The sequence below is a fragment of the Microtus pennsylvanicus genome, chromosome 8 (assembly GCF_037038515.1).
Source record: "Microtus pennsylvanicus isolate mMicPen1 chromosome 8, mMicPen1.hap1, whole genome shotgun sequence".
Taxonomy (NCBI): Eukaryota; Metazoa; Chordata; class Mammalia; order Rodentia; family Cricetidae; genus Microtus; species Microtus pennsylvanicus.
In genome coordinates, this window is record NC_134586.1 from 17721813 (window position 1) to 17742727 (window position 20915).

General features: G+C 36.5%; 1 protein-coding gene across 4 annotated transcripts in view; it reads right to left on the bottom strand.

Annotated features, from left to right (window-relative positions):
- LOC142855921 (killer cell lectin-like receptor 2) overlaps window positions 1-20915 on the bottom strand; it is a 102611-nt gene that overhangs the window by 44859 nt on the left and 36837 nt on the right. For 2 of the 4 annotated variants that reach the window (XM_075982550.1, XM_075982551.1), the window contains 7 exons: window positions 18849-19008; window positions 17045-17259; window positions 15285-15374; window positions 14222-14407; window positions 12348-12490; window positions 10545-10648; window positions 2471-4028 (listed from right to left, as the gene is read on the bottom strand). In XM_075982550.1, coding sequence (XP_075838665.1) covers window positions 3869-4028; window positions 10545-10648; window positions 12348-12490; window positions 14222-14407; window positions 15285-15374; window positions 17045-17156 — 795 coding nt within the window. In that variant the 5' untranslated portion in view covers window positions 17157-17259; window positions 18849-19008 and the 3' untranslated portion in view covers window positions 2471-3868. Of the gene's footprint in view, window positions 1-2470; window positions 4029-10544; window positions 10649-12347; window positions 12491-14221; window positions 14408-15284; window positions 15375-17044; window positions 17260-18848; window positions 19009-20915 lie in introns of those variants that run through there. The other 2 variants (XR_012911564.1, XR_012911563.1) reach the window with 2 other exon arrangements.

Sequence of the window (20915 nt, forward strand, 5' to 3'; positions counted from 1 at the left end):
TGAACCATAAAAGGAAGGCTTTAAAAAGAACATTAATTTTAATTTTATAAATTAACAGATAAATTCAAAATAGTGAAAGATAAATTATCATTAAAAATTATCAATATATGTAGGACATAAGTCAGAATATCGTGATGTGGGAGTGTCTTCTTTCTATCTGTTGATTTCATTGGTTAATTAATAAAGAACTGCTTGGACTGATAGGTCAGAATTTAGATAGATGGAGTACACCAAACAGAATGCTGGGAAGAAGGGAAGTGAGCCAGATGCAATGGAGCCAGCCACTAGGTCAGACGTGCTGAATATTTCCTGGTAAGCCGCCACCTCGTGGTGCTACACAGATTATTAGTAATGGGTTAATCAAGATGTTAGAGTTAGTCAGGAAGTGGCTGGAGCTAATGGGCCAAGCAGTGCTTAATTGAATACATTTTGTGTGTTGTTATTTAGGGTGTAAAGCTAGCTGTGCAGGAGCTGGGTGGGACAAAAAGCAGGCCTGCTCATCTCCTTACTACAATAGTGGGAGAAATAAAGACCTCACCCAATGGTGAATGAAGAAACACCATGAGTTCAAACATTTGTTTCCTCCTTGAGAATTCTTTGCTTAGTCCTGCATCCCACTGTTAATTGTTCTGTTTTCCTTCTCTTTGAATATTTATTTATTTATTTTACTACCTAAACTCAGTTTCTCCTCCCTCCTTCCCAGTCCCTTCTCTTACTTCTCCTCTACTCCTCCCCATCCACTCCTCCATTTCTATTGAAAAAATGGGCAGGCCTCCCATGGATAACAAGAAAACATGGCATATTAAGTTACTGTAAAACTGAATGCCTCCTCTTTTATTAAGGCTGGACAAATCAAACCAGTATGAGAAGTAGGGTCCCAAAAGCCAGTAAAAGAAACAGACCTTTCTCCCACTGTTAGGAATTCCACAAGAAGACCAAGCAATACAATATATATGAAGAGGTCTTAGACCAGTTCCTTGCATGCTTCCTGATAGTTGGATTAGATTCTGTGCGCTCCTATAAATCCAGTTTAGTTGATTCTGTTTTATTGTGATGTCCTTGATCCCTCTGGCTTCTATAAAACCTCCCTCCTCTTCATCAGGATTCCCAGGATTAGCAGAAAGTTTGACTATCGGTCTCTGCATCTACTTCCACAAGTTTGCTGGATGAAGCCTTTTTGGTAACAAGTGGCATTAAGTGCCAATTACAGCACATTTAATAGCCAGAATAGACTGTAGGTTTTTTTCCAATACTAGTATCTTTTTGTTTAGTTTTGTGCTTCACTAATTTATTTGTATCTTCTTTGGGGTCCCTATATCTGCCCTTGTCTCTGGAAAAGTCAAAATCTTCTTCTAACATTGTAAACCATGGTAGGTAGCCCAGGGAAGGGGATGCAGTCTAAGGCTGTTGGGAAGGGTAAAAGAGTTTAGTGGGCAGTGTTTTACCTGGGGTCTTCTTGATACTCTAGCCTCTAGAAAAGCTCTATTGTGGGTCTGGGCCCTAATGTGGGGCCTCAAGTAACATATGCATTTTGGGACTGCAGGGTTGATTTTAAGGAGTCTTAGTGAATGGGGAGCAGTGTTTTACCTAGTTTATCTGGATCCCACCTGGCCCCTGAGAAAGCCTAGGACTTCTTCAAAAGTAGTAGGCTGGTATATGGAGCCCAGGGGTGGCAGTGTAGTCTGGGGTTGTTGGGCAGGCTTAAAGAGATTAAATTGGGAGGTGGCTTGTACATACATGGGATTCCTAGGACCAACCTGGACTTCAATAAAGCTGCTGAGGCTGGGGTTCATAGATTTGCCTCTGCTCAGGTAAAACTTAAGTCATCTTCTGTAGTTTTAGCCCAAGATATTGGAGTACACACTTATATCACCACTTTGGTTTTTAGCACTACAGTTCCTCAGAAAACCTGGAATCAAACTACCATAAGATCTGACTATACCATTCTCAAACATTTATCCAATGGATGTCCAATCATATCAGAAGGAGACTTTCTCAACTATGGTCATAGCAGCTTTGTTTGTAATAACAAGAATGTCTAAAACGTCTAGAAGCCCTCAATTAAGGAATGGATAAAGAAAATGTAGTACATTTATACAATAAAGTATTGCTCAACTGTTAAAAGCAATGACATCAGAAAATCTGAAGGCAAACGGGTGGAATTAGAAAAAGTCTGACAAAGACTACTGGAAATAGGGGCCATTTCACAGTCAGGTAAAAACCTGATGTGAGAGAAACTCCCAGGAATCTACAAAGATGACCTCAGCTAAGATTCTTAGGAATAAGGAATAAGTAGCCTGCACTGGCCATCTCCTGTGAGCAGACTAGGTTTCAAAGGGAGGGAGTGAGTAAAAAACCCAGTCCCATAACCTTTGTCCTACAGCCTGCTGTTCTGGGTTAAGTTGACCTAGAGATTGGAGTTTCTATTGTTGTAATGAAACACAATGACCAAAAAGAAAGTTGAAAGGACAATGTTTATTTGACTTACACTTCAGCATTGCTGTTCATCATCAAAGGAAATCAGGACAAAACTGAAACCTGGCAGGAACCAGAAGGCAGAAGCTGATGCACAGACCATGAAGAGGTGCTGCTTACTGGAAGTTTCCCATGGCTTTTTCAGCCTGCTTTTTATAGAACACAGGATCATCAGTCCAGGGGTCATACCACCTCTAAAGGACTGAGCCCTCTCTATTTGTCACTAATTAAGAGAAGGTTCTATAGGTTTGTCTACAGCCAGATCTTTTTGAGGTACAATTCCCTCATGAGGTGCTCTCCTCTCAGATGAGTCTAGCTTGTGTCAAAACAACATAAAACTAACCTGCACCATGGGTTTGGAAGATATGTATATGTTTATAAACTCATATTTCCAATGACTTACAGTGGTGACGCTTAATTACACTCCAAACTCAAATTTGATATTTTTAACATCAGGGTCAAAAATGAAGGCATCATAAGTCTATAACCATTTTAGAGATAAAGGACATTACAATTGAAAACACAAATGATAGTGAATGTGAGGAAATATTAATACTGATATAACCGAGAAAACTGACAATTTTTAATATGGAGTATGGAATAGATCATATGACTAGGTCAATACTTAATTTCTTGAGTTTTATCATTTTAGTATGATGTTATAATTGAGATGGTTTAGAAAATATTTATGGAAAGTTTAGTATTATTATTAACACCATCATTATTATTATGCTTCATGAGACAGAGTTTTTCTGTAGCCCATGATGGCCTGAAGCATATGATGTAGCCCAGACTGAATTTAAACTCAAGTACTCATAAGATTATAAGTTTGTGCCATGACATCCATCTGGACTCAAAGAGTATTACTGTATCTAGGAGATTTAAACTCATCAACAAATGATCAGACAGATGGGGAAAGACAGAGTGGAAAGAGAAAAAGAGAAGAAAGGAGAGAGAGACAGAAAAAGAGAGAGAGAGCAAAATTACAAACACTAAGCAACCAACTGAGAAATAGAACCCTGAAACAGCATCCTACTTCTTAATTGTGATATCAAAGCAGTGGAATAGTAAAATGGTTTATCATAGTGATGATGAGTTACTTGTGCTATTTATCTGGGTTCTGCATTTGTTTCTTTGTGACATTCAGGAAACAAAGGAGTGATTCCTTAGGGCTTGGAACAAAGGGCATTCATTCTCCAGATGAAAGTTCTGTGGTTTAGTAGGAAGGCAGTTGAATTGTGCTGTGTAGTTAGATTTAAGCAGAACATTCCTTTCTTTTCAGCTCATTGCCATATTTGCTCAGCTGACTGAGTCCTCTGGTTAAAACATTCAGTCATTAAGTGGTCACAAATCATCACAGGATATCAGCAAAGATGATAAAATGTTCCACTTTTTACTTTCCCCTCATACTGTACACTGAACCAGGATATCTATCCATTCTCTTTTCACAGATGCAGGGATGTTTTTTAGCACATTCACCTTCTTGTATTCCTCGAAAACTGAGACATGCACAGCCTCCATTTTCTTTTAATAATTTTAATTTCATCAAATCACTAAAATGCAAAACATACAATGGACAGTTATTAAAATATGAATCCTTTATTGTTGTATTCAATGATATTAAAAACAATATTTATTGACTAAAATATACAGAATATGGACTTAATTGTACGTATTTTGCTAAAAGTTCTTTTGTTTTCTCTAAACTCATTTAAAAATGTATTGGTCTAGTGACATAGCTCAGTTCATAGAAGCCATTGCTACCAAAACTGACATCCTGAGTTCAAACCTGAGATACAACATAGTAGAAAAAGAAAAGTGAATCTTTCAATTGCCTTTTAATACTGATGTGTTGTGACTCTGGCACACAGTCGTATACATTCATATAAAGAAATAAATATAAAAAAGCAAGAATGGTCTCTTGATTACAAATCAACTCCTTATATATTCCACTCTGTTAATTTTTATCTTCTAGTAAATATAATTTTAGCTATCACCAAAAGATAATTTCACAGTAAAGCTGATTTCCTATTATTTATTTTGTAATAAAGACATTTAAAAAAATAAAGTAAACATGGAACATAGGACATGGTCCCATGATTTTGGCAACATTGTGAGTTTATACAAGGCTAGGCTGATGAGAATCTGTGCAAAAGAAGGTAAAACAGTGAATAAAATTTATACTATATTGGCTGAGAGGTCAAAGGGATAATCATTCAACAAAAGTTCAACATTTTTAGCCCTTGATTCAAGTTGTTAAAAATAAAGTATTTAGATTTACCACAGGAACATCAAAAGACATAAATTATCCTCATTGGTATTTGGGGCATAGACAGAACAGGTAAGATAAAGTAGAAATGAGCACACACATTAGTTAATCATGAGGTATGATTATGGGTACAATCAGTTAAGCATGTGTATTGAATGTTGACAAAGAGGAAAAGACCCAGAAGAGAGTAACTATTCATAAGATACACATGGATTGTCTTGAGTTCTAAAGTTTACTTCCATAGTAATGCCCACCGCAACCTCTACACAAGAAACACAAGTTAAGTTCACAGCTGCTTACTAGGTCCATTAGAAGCAGCTGTCTAAACTACTGCATTTTAACACTTAAGAAAATGCCTGTGGTGGTGAAAGAAATCTTCTCACCTCCAGACTTTCAAACTGAATCCTCAAGTGTGGCCCTAGTACTCATATCACCTTCAGTGGAGAGTTCTGTAGTATAGTCAAGGTCTACAAAGATGTTTTAACCTGAATGCAGGTATCCTCCCAGCACTGATACCTCACACCAAATGTTTCTACTTGCCCATCTCTGACTCTGTATAGTGCTTTAGCGTATAAATATATTCACTAACTCTGTGGCCAGCTATAGTGCGACACAGCATCAATTCTAGTGCTTGGGAGGTAGATGTAAAAGAATCGGGGTTAGCAAGTATAAAATGATACTTAAAATATAAAAACCAAAACTAATAAAAGCAAAAATATTCTGTGTTCTTTGAATATATTATAACATCTTTTAAGAGTGTCTATATCCTGGCCATCTCTGTGACAGCCTGCTTGAGAGTGTACTTGAAGGAGAGAGGATCTTAATTTTCTGTATATTTGTAAATTAGCTGTCCACTTTTGCAGGATCATGTTTAAATAGAAGTGAGCCAGACCTGTCATGTTCCCAGACAGTGAATGAAATATTCCTGAGTGTGAATATCATGCTTCAGATAGTTTTGTGTCTGTTGGCAAAGATACTAAGTAAATACAACAAAGAAAATGACATCATGAGCAAAAGCCAGCAGAAATAGTACATTAAACCCATAGAACTTTAGACACTAGGATAACCAACTAACACATGTGAAATCGAAATGGTTGATATCTGTCCATGTAGTAATAAGAGCAGCAGGGCTGCGTTCCCAGCACCCCGGCCGGCCGCCTGCTCGGCTAACTTATGCCCCGAAATAATTACATGGACACTGTATTCTTTTAATCACTGCTTGGCCCATTTCTATCTAGCCTCTTCTAGGCTAACTCTTGCACCTGGACTAGCCCATTTCTAATATTCTATGTAGCACAGCTAGGTGCGCTTACCGGGAACATTCTAGCCTACGTCCATTTTGGGTCAGAGCTTCATTGCGTGCATCTTCCTGGGAGCTGGGAGCATGGCGTCTCTCTGAGGCGTCTGCTCCCGAGAGGAGAGCAGTGGAGTCTGAGCCCACTTCCTCTTCCTCCCAGCGTTCTGTTCTGTTTACTCCTCCCACCTATCTTCTAACCAATGAGGGCCAAGCAGTTTCTTTTTATTTAACCAATGACCTTCCTCCATCATGTCCAGAGAAAAAGGACCATACAGTCAGAGTCACACCTGTCCACAGTCCCATCACCTGAGAGATGGAGACAAAAATATCAGGAGTCCAAGGACAACATGGGAAAAACGAATCTCTATCTAAAAACAACAAAATCAATATAAATTAAAATGATACCTAAGACATTTAAAACATAATTAGCTCCTCCTTTGCTTCTGGGACTGTTAACTTGACAATCACTTAGGATATCAACATGGTTCTTCCTCAGGAAATGGATAATCAATCTATGTCAAGAGCTAGTTATGCTTTGCTTGGGCTTATACACAAAGAATAATCCTTCCTACCACAAAGGATGCTCCATACTACCAAAAAGGGTATTTTCATTTACATTCATAGTGGCTTTATTTATAATAGTTGGATATTGAAAATAGCATAGACATCCATCAGAAAAAGAATGGATAGAGAAAATGTGGTAAATTTTCACAATGGAGTAGTGTGAAGCTTTTAAAAACAAGGACATCAGTAAACTTTCCCCAAAATGGATGGAACTTGAAAAGATCATTCAGAGTGAGATAACCCAGATCCAGAAAGAAACATGGTATGTACTGACTTATAGGTGGATTTTAGTCATAAACGAAGGAATACCTGTGCTTCAATACACAGAATCATGAAGTTAAGCAACAGGAGGGCTCAAATTCAGGGGCCTTGCACAACAAATCTCACATAGACTGAACCCAAAAGCAGGGAGCCTGCATGGACGTGACGTAGGTCCTCTGCATATGTCTGACAGTTGTTTGGCTTGATCTTCTTATGTGTCTTCTAACAGTGAAAGCATGGCTTTTCTCTGACTATGTTACCTGTCTTTGGGACCTGAATGCTGTGGGACACCGGTCTGTACCCTGACAAATGTATTTTAATAAAACACTTATTGGCCAGTAGCAAGGCAGGAAGTATGGTTGCGGTGACCAGGCAGAAAGTAGAGGTGGTGCAATAAGAACAGGAGAATTCAGGGAAGAGGAAAAGAGGCAGTCTGCAGTCTTCATACAGATACAGTGGAAGCAAGATGAGAACAACTCACTGTTAAATGTACCAAGCCATGTGGCTAACATAGACAAGAATAAAGGGTCAAATTAAGATATAAGAATAAGTTAATAAGATGTCTGAGCTAATAGGCCAACCAGTGTGTAATTAACTTAGTAGACCTCTGTGTATTTCTTTCGTACTTATTGCTGCTGGACCAGGTGGGACAGAAATTTCTGTCAACAAATGGTGTCAATGTGGACAGCCAAATCCACTTAAATCCTGACAGACCTTGGGAAGTAATTCTAGAAACAAAAGAACAGAGTTGTGTATGGCTTCTTAGTAGCAGCATTTTCTCCAGTGAGTTGTGTTTGCAGGAGGCAAGTGTGTCTCATTTTAGAAAGGTTTTCTGACAAAGCTTTACCTGCAAAAACATGCAGCCCTTTTAATGGTCTGCTGGCAATTCCTTGTGCCTCTTCCCTTCTTCTTACCAATGTCCTCTGTGCCTGGGAATCCTGCCTAGCTATTGGCCACTCAGTGTTTTTATAGAACCAGTAATAGCCACACATCTTCACAGTGTACAAAGAGAAGGACCCTTTCCTCATACTGGGTTGCCTTATACAGCTTCAATTGGAAACAAGATGCCTACAAGGGAGGAGTACTGCCCTTTTTAGAAGAGAAAGGAGGGGGAGTAGATTAGAGCATGGAAGAGAATGAGAAATGGAAGAGGGACTGAAAGGAGATGAGGGAGGGAAGACTGTAATTGGACTGAAAGAAAATAGTTAATTAATCAAAATTATTTTATTTATTTTTCCTTTTTTAAACACAGGTTTCTCTGTGAAACTGCTCTGACTACTAATTTGTGGACAAGTTTGATCTTAAACTCACAGAGAAATGCTTGTGTCTGCCAATATGTGCTGGGATTAAAGGCATGCACCACCACAACGTGGCAAAAAAATTTTAATAATAAAATAATAGGCAACCGTCAAAAATAAAACTGTATTTTCTTTTCTTTTTTTACCTCTTTGGATAGTCACAAAGTAAGAATTGGATAATAAACACTGTGTTTTTAAAATACATACACATACATAAACACACATACATATAGATATGTACACATACATATATACATATGTTTTCGATGTTATTTGAGGACAAACACAAAATTCCTATGAGATAAATTTCAATATTAGTATTTCCAAAACCATCAATAAGCATGAGGAATGGATATATGTGATATGCAAATAGAGGGATGAATTCTGAGGATTAAAAGATCAAATGACAATAGCACTGAGGTATAAAAAACAGGCGAGGAAAAAAGGTGTATTAACTGAAGCTAAGGATCTATAAAAGGACTTACAGACCACCATTAGTTAATAAACTTGTGTTTGGAAAACACACTGCAGGATCTTTTTTACTTAGGTAGTTTGGGATTTTTGTTTGTTTTTGTGTGTCTTTGTATGTGTATTTAAACATTTTTGTCTGATTGGGTTATTTGTTTGATTTGATTGCCATTTTTTTTTGAAGAACAAAGGAAAGAACTTGATTTTAGATGGTCAGGGAGGTGACAAAAATGTGGGATGTGTTAGGGGTTGGGAAAGGTGATCAAAATATAGTCAATTGAAAATAAAAATATGACTGAAAAATGAATAACAAAAAACATAATTATTAAGAGAAAATCAAAGTCAACAGCAGAGGACACATGTAGGGGAATTACTGGTCAGAGAGACCACAGAGGTCACCAAAACAACACAGCATTTTGCCATTGCCCTTGGTTAACTCCCCTAGCAACATGGTAAGATCTGTAAGCTGAAGACAGCACAGAATTTGTTTTCAGGACATAGAGAAATCAATTTCAAATCAATCAGGAAACAACTTTACCTGAGCAAGTTTTCAAAGGATGACAAGTTGCTGCTGGAGTAGAAAAGATATTAACGATCTTACCCAGCACTGAACGCAGCATGCTACAATACTGGCCTGCTAGGCAAGATGTGGCCAGTGGTACCATTATTATAGGATAACTGACTGCTTTCTTATTGGAGTTGAGATTTTTAATACATGAAGGATAATGTTTGGTATTGTAATTCAAATCAAAAACCCATGATTGTGGAGGTCAAGGGCCCTAAGGTGGAACCTGCTACAATTATTTTGTTAAGTGGGCATGTAGCTAACTGCTTTCCACCTTGGTCAGAGAAGCTTCTTTTGCAGTAAGCAGTAATCTGTACCAAGCAAGAGAAGCAGTCAAAGTTCAGAAGAGAAGAAAAATGTGTTTAGCGTCACAGGGACATCAACTTCTTCACCCTCAACACCACCCCAAGTCTCTGGAAACAACAGGCAGAGGAAGTGGAAAACATATGAGAGCCAGCTGATGGCCTGTGCAATCCTGCCATTTGGATATGACAAGGCTTTCCCACTCACAAACGCACAGCAGCTGTGGTTACCTATGTGAGACTTGAACAAGATCAAAATGGGCGACATTCCAGCATAGATGGGGAGGGGTCCTCTATCTTTTAATGAGTGGCTATTGTTAGGTGACAGCTGCTGGATATGCTAGAAACATTTCTTATTAAGGTTTTGGCCATATATCCTTGCTACAGTGAATGTGCATTAAACATGTACCAGGGAAAAACTTTGGGAACAGTAAGAGGAAGCTTGAGTGGGCAAATAAGGGATAGATAGGATAATATTTCATTTTGTGTATATATATATATATATATATATATATATATATATGAGATTTTTAATTAATATTATTTATAAAGAAAATCAATAAACAGTTTTCTGCCATGTCAGATATGAGCAAGCTCAGAGCTTATAGATAAAGCACCTTGAAATATAAAGTAGATATGTATACATATAAATATATATGTATATATTTTTATATTTATAAATTAACAATTATAAAATTACTACAGAAACAGGTCATGAATGTTTAAGATGCTCACACTCATTGTATCTTCCTTGAAGATCAAATCACTTCACATTATCTTAAACTTTGGTTCTTTTTTTGTTGGCCCTGTGCATCTTACAACACACAATCCTGAGCTGTGTTCAGTATTACATCACTGGCCATCAGTTCCTACACATTTCTATTTCCTGTCTATCACTTGCTCAGATACTGCCTTCTGCTTCTTTTCCCTACCCCTGAGCTTCATAGAAAATGAGAAAAGTCATGTATAATGAGAGAAAAGCCTTTGCACACAATCCTAACAACTCTGGCACCAGTGTTAGAATTGAAGGGTTCAGGAAACTCACAGTTTAGATGTGCCATTGTCAATCCATCCCCATTCGCTTTTGCTTACTTCATAAGATAATCCAATCCAGAAAGTGTCTGTAGTAAACTGTTTCTTTAGAAACTTCTGTAAGGAAAATAAAAATTTATCTTTGGATAAAATTTTTCTGTTTGATGAGAAAAGAACAGCTATAACAGGGTCCTGATATCCTTACGTCAGCTCTATTCTGTCCTGTCCTCCAGCCCTTCAGTTCCTCCAAGTTCATTTTTAAAGTGATTTCTCTTGTTATATCAGAACCAGACAGTTACATAAGTTATTTAAAATGAAACTTCAAGTGTCTAGAGATACTACTTTCATGAAAAGATTTACATCTGTGATTCTCAGAGAAAGGCTCAGTGTGTAGCCAAGCCTGGCCTTGAACTCACAACCTCCCTGCTTCAATCACTAAATGCACATTGCATATCCAGCTCCTTATTAAGTTTGATGCTTCATGAAATTATACAAATTCATATTTCATAAGACTACGGAGGCATGTGAGAAGCATTCATCCAAATTCATTAACATGAAAAATACCATGAAAAGCTGTGCATTATCCTCCATGTTCTAGTGAGAAAGCCATGCTATTTTTAGGATCTGAAAGTGACAGAACTGGAGGAAGTGGAGGGTTGTGGAAAAAATTAATGTGTCTTGCATGTGACATAGTTGGCCGTGATGGCTAATAAAATTATTGAATATATTTTAGGGTATGATTTTAAATTTATCTATGTTTACTGTATCAAATGGAAAATTATATCATAAAAATTCACATAAAAATTTATTTTATGCTGTAATTATTCAGCATGTATTACATTGGTGGAGTATTATTTTTCATGTTCTAAATAAAAAAGATGTTAAGCGGACCATTCAATCATTTCTCTAGAAAAAGACCTACTATGTATTTGAAGAGATTTCTTTATTTGTTTGATTTTTGATTTTTTTTTTTTTGGATTTTTGAGACAGGTTTTCACTCTAGCTTTGAACCTTGTTCTGGAGCTAGCTTTTGTAAATCAGGTTGGTTTTGAATCCACAGAGATCTCTCTGCCTCTGCCTCCTGAGTTCTGGGATCTATGGAATGAGGCACCACTGCCTGACTTTGAAAAAAATTTCTATACTGAAAATGTAAACATCTAATGTCAGTATCTTGGCCACTTGTTTTCTCTTAATACTCATTTCTAAAGATAGATAACATTTTGTGAAACATTAGAATATCATAAGGTAAGTATAATGGACAGATTCAGTGAAAATTAACATGGTTCTAACCAGAAACATTATTTAATTTCATGGATCTCATATAATCTACACTTTGAAGGTTAGCCCATTGGTCAGATACATTCCCCACTGCCATCCAATAACTCATCACAGGCAGTCTCACTTCTGGGTTCCAAACAACTAACCCAAGACAGTTGCTTTTTTGTGTGTAGCTGGCCCTCTATGGAGATACTGTCAGTCACAGAACGTGCCGTAATAAAATAATAACATCATCAGGGAAAACATGTTGCTCTGAGTGACTCTCTTGCAGATTCCGGAGAAACAGGGGAGTTTGCAAAGACAGCTGTCTCTTTAGTAAAGCCTCCCCATAACAGACCCCGTGTCCTGACGACTAATCTAGAACCAGGAGGGGTATCCTGAGAGACCCTTAATGAAGTATTTGCTCTTATTAAAGGCAACTATATCTAATTCTTGATGGTCTCTCTTTCAATAAACCTGCCTGGGGTTAATATTTCATTATCCAAGATTTAGAAACAGAGTCTAAGAGAATAAATGGACATTTAAGAGTCTACAGTACCAGTTCATCATCATCATCTATCTTCAAAAGGGATAAGCTGCAGTCCTGGCAGGTCTTTTTACAGTCCTTCCAGCGTTTATTGTCCATGATGAAATAATAACATTTTATTCCACAGCAGAACAAGCGTGCTTCAGCAGATTTGCCTACAACAGAGAAAGAATTGTGAAAATCTTAATCTCAGGTGTTCTATTGTTAGAACAATGTATTTCTTACCCATTTATAACTGAGTAAAATCTCATAGCTCTCAGAAATTGAGATTCTAGAATGCTGAGTGACCCCTCTACACCTGTGCTCTATGCAGCACCATTTATAACAGAAATGTGAATATAATTTAAGTGTTCATTATGGATGAATCAATAGAAAAAATGTAGCATGTATACACAAAGGAATATTATCTATCCTTGAAAGGGAAGTAAATCCAGCGGGGCATGGCTTATGCCAATAAACCCATCTCTCTTTAGGCCGAGGCAGGAAGTTCACCTCCAGTTTGAGGTCAGCCTTGGTTAAACAGTGAATTCCAGGCCAGCCTTGCCTATACTGTATATTCTAAGTGAGCTTTGGTTATACAATGAAAGCATACCTAACACCTAGCACCTAATAACACCAATAAGTCTATCAGGTAACTCCTGAGTGCTGATCACTTAGTGTCAGTAGCCCACATCTATTATGCATGTACAGCTGTGCTGTGGTCTGTTAGATGATTTTACCTTAATAGAAATAAGAGACATATAAGGAAGCTTTTGATGGCAATTTTATGTTATCCTGCCTTCAGTAGTACATGCACAGCCCCAAAGTGTCAAATTTGAATACATTAAAATGTGCGGTTTCTTAGCTACATTTATTTGTTTACTCTGGTGGTGAGGATATCCTCTCTCTATTAATAAACATTTATGTCCACCCCTTATTTTTCTGTGCAGAGTTAACATCATTGTGTAGTTCAGGATCACTTGGAATTTACTGGACACCAAGGCTGTCCTCAAATTTGCAATTGTCCTTCCTCTGTGTTCTAATCGCAACATTGTAGAATTGTGCTACTACTTAGATTTGATAGTTATTTTATTGTAATACAATAATGCAAGCACTTTTGTTAAGTTTGGAATGCCTCAAGTATTATTTTTGAAGTTTTATATACTTATTTATTTATATTTTAAATTTACCAGTTTTAAAGGTATTATTAGTCTTTAACTAGTAAAGATTGTCAACTCCTGCTATCAAACAAGTGAGATCATATTCAAGAGTTCTTTGTGAACTCTAAAGTCTAAAAAAATACTTCATATTTAATGGTAAACTGTATCAATTATAGTTAACCAGTCATGATGCAAGGGAAGGTTCCTTGTAACATTAGATATTTTCATCTTTGTGTCACTGATAGGCATACAGCCGTGTGAGCACCATGGTGAAGCTCTCATGTGCACTGTATGGAGGACACTCTGGTCACAAAGAGACCAACATTATGATACCAAAGAAGAAGGAAAACAAACACACAAACAATTATTTTTATTACTGTGTCCACATAAATGTTCTAAGTCCATTTCAGCCTAGGAATTTCAAAAACACTCTCTTGCTGGAAACTCCCAGATTCTGTTAACAATGAAAGGGGGACCCAGATTTGCTCACAGCTGAAAACTACCTGAATTCTCAGCTGTGCTGATTTGAGCTTCCCTTCCTGGGAGCAGTAGGAGACAGAACAGTTACTGAGTTTTAGAAACTGTAAGATGTTCCTAATTCAAACAGGGAATCCAGGGTTTTGAGACCCTACAAGATATAAAGAAACCCATCCATTAACCCACAGATCATCAGGACTGTAACCTAATAACCGGACTTCAAGTCTTTTGGAGAAGAATCAGTACAGAACAACAAGTTCCCCTCCTTACCTGTGTACTTTCCGTAATCTAAAACAGTCTTAGTTTTTCCACAGCATCTGTTCTGTTCCTCCTGATTTTTGCAGCCTTCATAATTTGATGACTTATTTGTCAATGTTTTATTAGAGGTGCTGATATTTTGTACACTGCTTTGATTGAGGTTGTTTTGATCATATTTTTCTTGACTAAACTGAAAAACTAAAATTAAAAAGGATATAACTGAAAGTGGTTATTAATGCTAAATATTGAAATTTAAGAGATAAGAAAAGGCATCATGTTGATAATACATGCCATTACTTCAATTGCTATTTTGACATTTGAAAAAATAACATCTCAATTGACTCACTATAGAGACGGAAACATCAGTTTCTATCAGCAATTTCAGTATAAAGTAAATGTAAATCAGAATTAAATAATGGTGGAAGCATATTACCTTCCAATCCCTTCAATTTTTCTCCGCACAAAACTTACAAATAAATATCTAACTAATGAACTCAGTCAACCTTTAACATACACTAAAATGTGAATTAAGAAACATATAGGTATGGCACAATTCTCAAAGCATCAGATGGAATAAATAATATCCTTGTGTGTAGTTATATTTTAGAACAGCCTGGGAGTTATATCCTCCAGGAATGTGAAGGAATCTAACTGGGTTGGAGTTTTAAAGTCTCTGTACACATTTAGTCTTTTCACACAATCATGTTTTCAATATAGACTCAGTAAAAAAGAAATCCATCATTTCTTTTGTACAGTTGTTTCTCACAGATTGTTTAAGATTCACAATCACCTGAGCTCAGAAGGCAGACTATCACCAAGTTCTCAGAATGAACATTACCACTAATGAGAAAGCACAAAAGCTCTCAACAACCCCCAAATTAATGAAACAGGTGTAGAGAAAGGGTGTAGAGGAACAAGGGTAGTGTGCCAGGAATAAAATCTACCTAAGTCCAGAGCTATGTGACACATCCCCTGATTATAGTCAGCACAATGGAAGAGTGTGTTGACTGCATAATTAGTGTTTGAAGTTATTGCTTAGGCACAAAGGCAAAGAAGATACATGCCAGTTACTCACTGAGTGTCACCAACACTGCCACTGTCACCAGCAGAATAAAACAAAGGATTCCGAGAGGTATCACAATGAAGTGCCAAGGTGTTGACGATTCTTAAATCAACAAAGCAAAGCAAAAAAGTCATCATTGTGAATAGCATATTCCAATACTGATAACAATTTTATGTAGCGTGGAAACAAGGGGATATTGGTCTCTAAATATTTTACAGAAGTCCATCAGACAAACTGACTGAACACTTGCATTCAAAATTCTAACTTTCTACGTAAATGTAAATATTGCAGAAATCCTACATGTGTAAAGCTTCACTGGATTTTAAACCTTGTTAAAATATTTGATCTTACATTATCAATCTTATTAACTCAACCTAGAAATAGCTGGATGCCAGGCATGTGCCCCTCACCAGGTACTACAGGATCAAAAGTGCATCCTTCAGAAAGCATTGAGGACACAGACACAATCCAAGTAGAAGATGACAAACTGGAGCATGCAGTCCGCCAAGGGAGCACAACTGAGGATGCAGAGGAAGGAAAGAGGGGTGGATGTTCTTCAGAACTGTAGGGAACCATGGTGGTTCTGGAGCTGACCTGTATACAGGTACATTCTTGAAAAAGACAAAAGTTAACTCTCTCCATTTTTTTTCTGTAAGTTCTATTTTCTCTAGATAATACAAAACATCTTCATTTATCTGAGGTGTTGGGAATCTGAAAGTCAAGCCTCTGGTTATCACCATGTCAAATAAGTTAATGTTTGCAACTGAGAGTTCATCGGTGACATTATATACAGAGTGAAGAGAAAAACAGAATAGAATTTTTTTATTAATTAAGTTTATTTCTCCTTTGACATTTTCAAAAACACATAATGCAGTTTAGTCAGCTTCACCCTCACTACTCTCTCTCTCTCTCATCCCCTCTCTTCCTCTGCCCCTTCTTTCCAGGAAGAGACTCCTTCAATTGATGGACTAAGTTTGTTGTTTCATTATATTAGAGGTTGTAAATATTTGAGGCAATTAAAACACCTGCTGTTAGAATAAAAGTATTGTTTCTAATGCATATTTTGCATTTCCTTGAGATCTAATTTCTCTAGACTATCTGGTGTTTCTTAAGACTTTATTGTTACTTTAAAAAGTTCCAGAATGGTTCTTTATAAGACTAAAAACTCAATCTCTTAATTGTTTCTCAAATTTGACAGATTATATTTACTTCTTCCTTCTCCATTCTCATAATTGTTTCCTTCCAGTCTCCCAGTGTTCTACTTTGCCCATCTGGCTTGCTTTTGTTACTAGCTAACAACTAGAAATAGGATTATTGCTGAGTGGTGGTGGCACACACCTTTAATCCCAAGACTCAGGATGCAGAGGGAGGTGGATCTCTGAGTCTGAGGCCAGCCTGGTCTACAGAGAATGTTTTAGGAGAGACAAGGCTACACAAAGAAACCTTGCATGAAAAAAAAAACTAAATAAATGAATAAACAAATAAAATGAAACAGACTTTCGCCAGACTTGATGGTACGTGCCTTTAATTCAAGCACTTGGGAGACAGAGGCAGACAGTTCAGTTAGAGCTCAAGGCCACCCTAGTCTATAAAGTGAGGTCTAGGACCAGTTAACATTATTAAGCAGGGAAATCCATCTCAAACAAGCAACAACAACCACAGCAACAAAAGTAAAATTACTGTTTTTAATGTCAGCCAGTTAGATATTATTTTCAAAATTAGAAGTTTGTGTTGAATTCAGAACAGGTAAATTAAATGCTTAAAACACTTACCTCTATGGACAGCTTCTCTGGACCTTTGTGTCTCATCAGGCCTTGCTCGGTTCTGCAACTTTGAAGACCTATGGAATCTCACAGTTGTGTAAGTGATTTCCTTGTCGGTCATCTTGGGAATATATGAAGTGTGGTCTATGTACAAATTTGATCTTGAGGGATTTCCAAAGAACAAGTTAAAATGTTCTCCTTCATGAAAATACCTGCATCTGATGCTGCAGTGCAATAGGAAAGGATGGTGTCTAATTAATTTAATGATACAAACAACCTAAATCACATGGACTGGTCCTGATTTCCACTAGAGATGAAACCTTTTGTGGATTTCTGTCATTTATACATCTAATGGCCACAGGATGTTTTATTAGGAAATATAGAAAAATTAAAAATTTACTAACAAGTCGTTGTAATATTGACACAGTACATTTATAAAAATGTTACACAAAATTGGCACTAGCACAAATTATTGAAAAGCTTTTAAACTATCAATTAAAATGACAAAATTCAAGGCTTTCCAAATAAATAAAAATCTTTGCTTTAAAATTATTTACATGGTCTGATAAATACATGAATATAAACATGCTTTTTTAGGCTTTTTAGTCATATGTGACCATCAGAGTTTCTTAAGCACTACCTTTGAGGCAATATTTAAATGTTAATTCTACTTACTGGTGATTAACATTATGGGCTCCAAGTACATAAATATCTCTTGTGTTAAAGCCCAAACATTTGATATGTCCACCTTCTTCACCTAGCACACCCACACATTCTTCTCCAGGGTCTGGCCTACTAAATGGACGCCACTGGGAAAATTTTACTGAGTGGGGTAACACAAACTCAGAAAGACAAATGCTCTATGTTCTCTCACATCTAAGGCTCCTGGCTCCACGTATTCATACATGATACAAAACCTGAGTGGCTACAGCAACCAGAAAAGTAGAAAGGGTCATTACATAGGTAGGTATGGAAGCAATAGAGAGGGTAATAGCAGGATACGACCTAAAGCTTTAATCTCAAATTATTCAGTGTACATAATCATTTTACATATAATGTTGTAGTATATGATATTGTTAGATGAGCATATAGTTAAATAAATTTTATAATTATGCAGTCATTAGTTCATGCTCATAAGGGATACAGTCTGGTAATAGATACCAATATATTACAAAATAATAAATATTTATAACTCACCCTGACCATTACTTTAATAACTGAGATGGTAGCCAATAGATAATATGGACAGCAAACTTTTCATCGATTGAAGCTTCTCTAGTTTTAATTTATGAAGTTTCCTGAAATTATTTAAATTTCCCCTAATTTCTTAAGTGAAAGGAATCTTTCTATTATATACATATATTTAATTTTTATTTATTATTATTATGTTGGGTAGGTGCCTGTGTCATTGTGCACAAGTGTGCAGAGGAGAACTTTACTGAGTGAGGCCACTCCTTCCACGTTTTGTGGGTTTCAGAGATCAACTCAGGTGGTCAATTAGACTTGTGTAGTAAGTATCTTTACACACTGAACCATCTTACCTGGTTGCTATTATGACTTTTTCAAGATGGATAATATAAAATTATTTGACCTAGTTATAGAGTAATAAACTCCATAGATTCCCTTCACCTTACTTAGCACACAGTACGAGACATAGCATACTCAGAAAGAAAACAATCAGTGCCCAAATCCAATTTTCACATGCCACCAACGTTAACAAAATCTAACACATCCCCGCTCTTAAGTTATAGACACCTGAAATTCTCTAGTGTATGCAATTATATGATAGGAAAATAATAATAACATTTGTTACCTGAGTCTCTACCAGGAAGCAATTCCTGTGAGTGAGTTGACCCTCCAAGTCAGGGACAAGCTGGCCTTTCCTGGCCTCGATTCTCTCAGAGCTCCAGGAGAAAAGTCAGAATGAAGTCGTCTCTGAGTGATACTCAAGCTCATGAATTTTAGCCCCTCCTCTTAACAAAAACAAAAAGAGGAAATTGTACGATGAAAGCTGATGCTGACGCAGAAGAAAGAACCAAGCTACCATATCGGTTAGTCCAAATGATGTCCGTAACCAATATTTGAAGATTGGGGAAATACATATAACTGTGAGAAAGTAAAACCAGTGTCCCTAGCAAAAACACTAGTAAAAAGAGGGGCACAGTTGCTCCACTCTTAATTTTGTAATAAGTTGATTGAAGTTTTTTTCTAACATTACTATTTGAAAATACATTAAAATTACTTTTTATTTTTGAATTATGTTTATTACACCTAAGTGTGTCCTAGGAATTTTTGTAAGGCACTAATATTTTTGCTATAAAACTCCTACTAAAAGTTAGCTTCTTATTTGTAGAGAATGTTTACAGTGGTCTTTTATGTTATACCATATGGAGTGGTCTCATTGCTGAGGTTTTCATAGATGTGTGATATCAAATCTAAGATATTCTGTATGCTTTGCAAATATTCTAAGACTGAGTAAGAGACTCAGTCTTTGTTTACTGTTTTGTTTTGAGATTTTTTGGTGTTTTTTTTGACAGTTGTTATATCATATTTATTATGCATCTCAGGCTGGCATAAAACTCTGAGTCCTTTGGACTTAATCTCTTCAGTGCTGGATATATAGCTATCTGCCACAATACAAAGTTATACTCTGTTTCTAATTTAACTTTTTAATAAGTAATAAGCATTTTCATTTTGTAAATATTGATTTACAAATTTTTAAAGACATGATTATTAATCATTTCTGCACACTATAAATTAAGTAATTAGGTACTACTGTTGAATAGTTAAATTATTTACACTATTTTGTTGGTTGTTAATTTCAAAATCATATGGGCTATACTTTAGAACATACTTAGGAAGACATTTTATGTGTGAAGTCATGGGATCAAAGGAGACAGACATTTAATGAGCTATAGTATAGATTATCACACACACTGTAAATCATTTGTAGTCTACCAGTTGTGTGAGAAAATATTCACAATTACTTTGTTTAAAGCTGAAATAAGCGGATTTTTTTTCTCTATGAGTTTTGCTCATAAAGTTTGTGATGAGAATTCCTGCAAAGAAGCTGTGTCAGTAAAGACTGATTTGCTCATTACTAATTAAAACTACAGTGGAGAAGTTGGGATTTTGTAGACACGGAGACTAACTACTACATGATAGCTCTAGTTCCTACACAGCCATTCTTTGGCCACCTACAACAGAACTAACATCCTGTAATTAATAGATAAAGACTATGTGAAACCTATTAACTTAGCAGATTGCTAACTTCCACCATACTGAAAGCTAAGCATGTCTTCTGATGTCATATGGAAAACTTCCTCTCCTCCATATTGCTTTAACCAACTTTCTGTTGCCCATCAATATATCTTAAATTTGCCTTGATTTATAACTTTCATAGTTCTGCAAAATTAAAGAAACTTCATGAAACTACTTCCACTTTGGAATATGGACCATGGTCACTTAAAGTGACTCCTGAAGAAACTATCTTTTATTACTTTAAAGGGAAAAGCTGGTTTTTGCATCAACAGGACTTCGGTCAAACTCTTGGTGAGTTCGCACATTCTTCTACTGAATGATAACTTTAGAAACATCTTTGGGATTAGGAGTACAATTCAAGGAAGAACTTTGCTTGACACATATAAAGGTCCAGACTAGACCCCAAATAGCACAATGGTGATGGTGGGAATGATAATGATGATGATGATGATGATGATAATGATGATGATGATGATGATGATAGAGGAAGGAGGAAAACAAGACTATTTGATTCCTATAATCCATTGCCATTAGCTAACCTTTGTCAGAATGTCTCAATAAACTTTATTTTCATTTGATTATAGAATTTCTAACCTGATGGTTTGTTTTTGATAAAACT